Source organism: Clupea harengus, chromosome 20 (genome assembly GCF_900700415.2).
Source record: "Clupea harengus chromosome 20, Ch_v2.0.2, whole genome shotgun sequence".
Classification (NCBI taxonomy): domain Eukaryota; kingdom Metazoa; phylum Chordata; class Actinopteri; order Clupeiformes; family Clupeidae; genus Clupea; species Clupea harengus.
Genome location: NC_045171.1, coordinates 788,486 through 795,985, shown reverse-complemented (window position 1 = coordinate 795,985; position 7,500 = coordinate 788,486). Strand labels below are relative to the sequence as shown.

General features: G+C 39.9%; 1 protein-coding gene across 1 annotated transcript in view; it reads right to left on the bottom strand.

The window, feature by feature from the left end:
• The window catches only part of LOC116217978 (adhesion G-protein coupled receptor G2-like), a 21,323-nt gene that overhangs the window by 8,448 nt on the left and 5,375 nt on the right, over window positions 1-7,500 (bottom strand). Inside the window, exons 2-8 of the mRNA XM_042702783.1 lie at window positions 7,443-7,500; window positions 6,206-6,427; window positions 4,940-5,111; window positions 4,429-4,576; window positions 3,142-3,180; window positions 2,762-2,878; window positions 1,516-1,635 (exon numbers count right to left, since the gene is read on the bottom strand). The exon at window positions 7,443-7,500 is cut by the window's right edge and continues 11 nt beyond it. Coding sequence (XP_042558717.1) covers window positions 1,516-1,635; window positions 2,762-2,878; window positions 3,142-3,180; window positions 4,429-4,576; window positions 4,940-5,111; window positions 6,206-6,427; window positions 7,443-7,494 — 870 coding nt within the window. The 5' untranslated portion in view covers window positions 7,495-7,500. The remainder of the gene's footprint in view (window positions 1-1,515; window positions 1,636-2,761; window positions 2,879-3,141; window positions 3,181-4,428; window positions 4,577-4,939; window positions 5,112-6,205; window positions 6,428-7,442) is intronic.

Sequence of the window (7,500 nt, the reverse complement as noted above, 5' to 3'; positions counted from 1 at the left end):
GAGCCCTGCGGTACACCCTTAGTGACAGATAGGGGCTGGGCCCTAGGATCGAGCCCTTAGTGACAGATAGGGGCTGAGAGAGGATTTGCTCTGATCCGTTTGAGAACGACCCCAATGAATGATCAGAGACTGTAATGCGGACCAGCCTTCCAAGAAAGATTGAATGATTTACAGTGTCAAAAGCCAGATCAATAAGGAGGATCAAATTATTAACAGTGTCAAAAGCCTTAGCTAAATAAAGAAAAAGGATCGAATGATTAACAGTGTCAAAAGCGAAGCCTTAGCTACATCCAGAAAAAGGATCGAATGATTAACAGTGTCAAAAGCCTTAGCTAAATCAAGAAAAAGGATTGAATGATTAACAGTGTCAAAAGCCTTAGCTAAATCAAGAAAAAGGATCGAATGATTAACAGTGTCAAAAGCCTTAGCTACATCAAGAAAAAGGATCGAATGATTAACAGTGTCAAAAGCCTTAGCTAAATCAAGAAAAAGGATTGAATGATTAACAGTGTCAAAAGCCTTAGCTAAATCAAGAAAAAGGATCGAATGATTAACAGTGTCAAAAGCCTAAGCTAAATCAGTAATAAGGATTGAATGATGAAAAAAGCAGAATCAGTGAGAATTGCTATAAGGTCGTCCACATTAAGGGACAAGGACAGCTGTGCAGAAGTGGCTATTTTCAACCCTAACCGTGTAACCCTAACACAACACACTGTGACTTTAAGCATTATTAGTATTGTGTTTTTATGATTTAACTCTGGCCTTCTGAACAACCTGCGTGGCCTTATTTCTAATTTGCCCTAAATGCTAAATAATCTACAGGGATCTAATAATCTACAGGGATCTAATAATCTACAGGGATCTAGGGTTAAGGTTAGACAGGCGAGTGCAAGATTTGACAGAGATTTAAGGAGTCGAATTGCTGCAATATTCAAACAGGTGGCCTAAGCTAGCTTTCCGACCTAGTGTGCTGCTGAACTCTGACCAGGGTTGAAGTGAGTGCACCCCTGTGCAATATCATTGAAATGTCAAATTATTCAAAATTGGATCTGGGGTTTAAATATAATTTAATTGGATCACCTTTCAATAACTATTAGTGTATTTTCCTCTTATGAGCAATTAAAAAACAAAAACTTTAGAAAGACTATCTTGGAAATACAGTTAGTTTAGGATTTTACATAATAAGAAATACCCTACTATTCAACTTAGATACGATTTTGAATCATTTGTCATTGAAGTGATATTGCACAGGGGGTACTCACTTCGGTTGTACATTTACATTTAGTCATTTAGCAGACGCTTTTATCCAAAGCGCCTTACAAGGATGTATACACATTTTACATTTACACTGATGGCACACTGCACATCAGGAGCAATTAGGGGTTCAGTGTCTTGCTCAAGGACGCTTCGACAGGGATTGAACTAGCAACCTTCTGATTACTAGACGACTTCTCTACCTCCTGTACCACTGTCGCCCCTATTGTATGCTGTATATCCATTGAAGGCCTTACTCACTGGAGAGAAATCGATCCAATTCACAGCGAAACTCATCCTCAGCGGCGTCTTCAGCTGTTTCAGAGGCTCCAGCACTTCCACCCGAACCACCGTGGATACCAGCTTGACATCCTGACCGACCTGAATCAGGCAACGACAGAGAATGAGCCTTAAAATAAACGGTCTGCTCTCCTTAAAGGCAACACCCCTCACCACGACAAGGACAACTTGCACAGTACCCAGAGTCTTAAAGTTCCACATTACCCGGTGTTCTAAACTTCCATATTACCCAGTGTTCTAAACCAGGGGTTTTCAACTGGTTTTGTCCCAGGGACCACCATTCTGACCAGAAAGTAATCCGCGGCCCACTGATGTGCCAGTGATTCCCAAAACATTTTACAGTCCCGTACCCTTCTTTTTCATGTTTGTAACCGCCGCCACGCCCCCCCCCCCCGCACACATATTCTGCCTATAATACTTGTCAGTGTAATTTCTTCGCTGAATATGGGTCTACATCAGTATTTTGGGCAATGCGACTTGGCTATTCAGACATAAATATGTCGGCGGGCCCAGGTATATTTATAAAAATAAAAAAAGTAAATGGTGAACTGATCATGTCGCGGACCCCCTGCAATGCCGTCGGTGTTCTAAACTTCCATATTACCCAGTGTTCTAAACCAAATGCAGGATAAGATAGATGTTTAATGCTATGACCACTTATAGACATGTTTAATGCTATGGCCACTTATAGACATGTTTAATGCTATGACCACTTATAGACATGTTTAATGATATGACCACTTATAGACATGTTTAATGCTATGACCACTTATAGACATGTTTAATGATATGACCACTTATAGACATGTTTATTGAGATGACCACTTATAGACATGTTTAATGATATGACCACTTATAGACATGTTTATTGAGATGACCACTTATAGACATGTTTAATGATATGACCACTTATAGACATGTTTAATGCTATGGCCACTTATAGACATGTTTAATGCTATGACCACTTATAGACATGTGGCATTGGCTATTATTTTATTATGTATTAGTTGTCATGATGAGGTATGATAGAACAAGTCATCTGCCGTGACGTGCTTATATGATGCAGGTTGTGTGTCTTTCATCAACCCTAACCTCAGTAGTGACATCAAAGCAAGAAGATAAGGTGCTCCAAAGTCTGGATTGTAGTGAGGTGTAGTGTGTATTAGTGTGGTGAGGACATATCAAACAACATCCCTCTGCCTCTTACCAGAAACTGCTGTGAAGACCTGTAACGCACCACTGCTGCCTTCTGTTTCTCCGCTGGGGTGTTGATGAAAGCTTCCACAGGAATCAGCGTCTCCACAGGGGTGTAGCCTGGAACACTCTGCACATACAAGACTCATATATATATACCCCAGTGGTGTGTGTGTGCGTGTGTGTGTGTGTGTGTGTGTGTGTGTGTGTGTGTGTGTGTGTGTGTGTGTGTTGATGAAAGCTTCCACAGGAATCAGCGTCTCCACAGGGGTGTAGCCTGGAACACTCTGCACATACAAGACTCATATATATACCCCAGTGGTGTGTGTGTGTGTGTGTGTGTGTGTGTGTGTGTGTGTGTGTGTGTGTGTGTGTGTGTGTGAAAGCTTCCACAGGAATCAGTGTCTCCACAGGGGTGTAGCCTGGAACACTCTGCACATACAAGACTCATATAGCGAGCTAACGCTAACTCTACATTCATATAGCTAGCTAAGCCCAGATTCATATAGCTAGCTAACCCTAACCCTAACTCTAGATTTATATAGCGAGCTAACGCTAACTCTAGATTCATATAGCTAGCTAACGCTAACTCTAGATTCATATAGCTAGCTAACGCTAATTCTAGGTATATATATAACCCAGGATTCATATAGCTAGCTAACGCTAGATTCATATAGCTAGCTAACGCTAGATTTATATAGCTAGCTAACGCTAACTCTAGATTCATATAGCTAGCTAACCCTAACTCTAGATTCATATAGCGAGCTAACGCTAACTCTAGATTCATATAGCTAGCTAACGCTAACCCTAGATTCATATAGCTAGCTAACGCTAACTCTAGATTCATATAGCTAGCTAACGCTAACTCTAGGTATATATAGCTAGCTAACTCTAAGCCCAGATTCATATAGCTAGCTAACCCTAACTCTAGATTCATATAGCTAGCTAACGCTAACTCTAGGTTCATATAGCTAGCTAACCCTAACTCTAGATTCATATAGCTAGCTAACGCTAACTCTAGGTATATATAGCTAGCTAATCCTAACTCTAGATTCATATAGCTAGCTAACTCTAAACCCAGATTCATATAGCTAGCTAACTCTAAACCCAGATTCATATAGCTAGCTAACGCTAACTCTAGATTCATATAGCTAGTTATGCTTCATCTGTGGGCACGGATGAGAGCAACGGCATGTCTAACCCTGTGTATAGAGACAAGTGTATTTCCCTAAGTTGACACTTGAAATATACATTTCATATGTAAATGTGCTTGTCTGTCTGTTTGTTTACATCTCTGTGGTGTGTGAATGTATATTTTAGTCTGTCTGTTTGTTTACATATTTGTTTACATCTATGTAGTGTGTGTATGTTTATTCTTGTCCGTCTGTTTGTTTACATATTTGTTAACATGTCTGTAGTGTGTGTATGTATATTCTTGTCTGTCTGTTTGTTTACATGTTTGTTTACATGTCTGTGGTGTGTGTATGTATATTCTTGTCTGTCTGTTTGTTAACATGTCGGTGGTGTGAGTATGTATATTCTTGTCTGTCTGTTTGTTAACATGTCGGTGGTGTGTGTATGTATATTCTTGTCCGTCTGTTTGTTTACATGTTTGTTTACATGTCTGTGGTGTGTGTATGTATATTCTTGTCTGTCTGTTTGTTTACATGTTGTCCTTACCGTTGGTGACGTCACATTTATGAAGTGGTCTTGCCTGCTGCAATTAACACCGGTCACCGTCATGACGAGGTCCTCCAGGTCAAAGTCCAGTGAAACATTAGCTAACGACAGGTCCCTGAGAACGTTGTGTATGATGCGTTCTTCTACTCTGCAACACCAAAAGAAGGTCAATTCAATTCAATTCAACTTTATTTCGCCATGTATACAGATACTAGGAATTTATTTTTTTTTGTTTGGTATTCTCCATGCAGGCTATAGTATCACAAATAGAACAACAAGACAACACAGAACAACAATACAAGGACAGATAGTACCAGTATGAGCAAAATAATAAATAAAAATGGAGGTAGTGCAACAATAATAATGTTAAATAAAGTTAAATAAAGTGCGATAAAGTTCGTGTGTGAGAGCTATTTAGGAGGGCTATTGCTTGGGGGAAAAAAAACGAGAACAAAAACATCTTACACCATTGAACACAATTTATGGTTAGGCTCGCCGTAGGTGTGCTTACCCAATGTAGAAATCCACGAATTGAAAATCATCAAAGAGATTGTTGCACATCTGTTTGACATTCAGAAGTGTTTTCAGCTCATTAAGGTTTGCAGATGGGTTATTTAACGGCTGTAGAACTTCTTTAATTTCATTCGTGGTGCACGGGACGAGTTTACAGGTGTTATTTGCTCCTATGAGGGTGAAAAGCCACACACACACACACACACACACACACACACACACACACTCAGCTGTGATAACTTCATTGTTCACAAATGAGGTTTTGCAACAGTGAACAGTTCTTAACTATGAGTGTGAAAAGCCACAGGGCAGCAAAAGGATAAGAGAGCAGAAGTCAAATAAACAAAACAGGATAAACACCAACACCACAGGATAAACACCACAGGATAAACAGATAAACAACAACAACACCACAGGATAAACACATAAACACATAAACACCACAGGAGGATAAACACATAAACACATAAACACATAAACACCACAGGAGGATAAACACATAAACACATAAACACATAAACACATAAACACCACAGGAGGATAAACACATAAACACATAAACACCACATGAGGATAAACACATAAACACATAAACACCACAGGAACACATAAACACATAAACACAACAACACATAAACACCACAGGAGGATAAACACATAAACACATAAACACATAAACACCACAGGAACACATAAACACATAAACACATAAACACATAAACACCACAGGAGGATAAACACATAAACACATAAACACATAAACACATGAACACCACAGGAGCGTGTGTGTGTGTGTGTGTGTGTTTGTGTATGTGTGTGTGTGTGTGTGTGTGTGTGTGGAAATACTCCAGTGGTGTGTGTGGTGTGTGTGTGTGTGTGTGTGGAAACACCACAGCACAGGATAAACTCTTAATCAGCAGTTTTTCCAGATAAACTCTTACTGTTAATGTAAAAACTGTTTCCAGGGTTACTCTTAATATTGATGTTAAGCTATTCACCATCTATGGCCAAAATGTTCACAGGGACAACAAGTGGTAAATGTGCACAGCCTTTTACGGGGGATATATTGTATGTACACAGCATACATGTGCTAGATGTACAAAATATATATATATACAAACATCATATGTTCCATGCATGTGTGTGTGTGTGTGTGTGTGTGTGTGTATTAGAGAGACTGGTGAACACTATCGGTGCTCTCTACACACAGACGCACACACACACACACACACACACACACACACACACACACACAATGACTCACCAGCGATGTAGAAACTGTCACAGGCTTGATTGCCTTCCACCGTGAGTTCACTGGAGTTAGACGTAAAGTTAAAGTTGCCCCCTTCCGAGCACGAGACGTAGCATGCCGTCTGGTTCTTCACGCAGCTCAGGGGGTTCTTCGGGTCGTCGGTGATGTGAAGCCGGCACTCGCGCATGGAGAAACCAAACCCGGTGCTGTTAGTGTAGATGAAGGTGGGCGTGTCTAGGGGAACCGAGAAGAGAACAGTGGGCGTGTCTAAGGAGAACAGTGGCAGTGTCTAATGAGAACAGTGGGCGTGTCTAAGGATAACAGTGGGCGTGTCTAAGGAGAACAGAAGAGAACAGTGGGAGTATCTAAGGAGAATAGTGGGCGTGTCTAAGGATTATGAGATAATCTCTGTGGCCTAACACTAGCCCCTGACCCTTGACCCCTACCCCTATAATGCACATTTATATTTCAAAGTCTGACTTTTTCAAGTTGAAAAAAATAGAACATAAATCAAACTGAAAATCAGCTGCTGCTCAAACTCAACAAGAAGTTTGTAGACTAATGCTCTTAAGGTGGACACAAGTAAAGTAAAAGGGGCGACAGTGGTACAGTGGTAGAGAAGTCGTTTAGTAATCAGAAGGTTGCTAGTTCGATTCCCTGTCGAAGCGTCCTTGAGCAAGACACTGAACCCCTAATTGCTCCTGATGTGCAGTGTGCCATCAGTGTAAATGTAAAATGTGTATACATTGTAAGTCGCACATATGTAAGTCGCTTTGGATAAAAGCGTCTGCTAAATGACTAAATGTAAAGTAACCAAAGTTTAAATATACAGTGGGGCAGCGGCATTTTTATTTTATCTGTCATGTGGTTCATGTCTTGACATGTCCTCCCAAAAGTTCTTAAATGTTGTGTTGACATGTTTAATGTTTAATGTTTTATGTTTGACATGTTTAATGTCATTGCACTCATATTTCTAAAGATTCTCCTTTAATTAAAAATAACACGTTTTTGTATTGGATTTATGGCCCCTTGTCCTTTTTTGCACTATATAGGAGCGGCCCCCATCAAGTTGTTGAAAGTAACTAAGTAACTTTGACTTAAAGTACATTTTAAATGAACTACTTTTTACTTTTACTTGAGTACATTTTTAGATGGGTAATTTTACTTGTACTTAAGTAAAATTTCATCAAAGTAATTGTACTTTTACTTGAGTACAACATTTCAGTACTTTTTACACCTCTGTGCTTACCTCTCTCAGCTGTGGTTCCTATCAGCAAGAGCATCGCCATGATAGGAAACATCCTGCT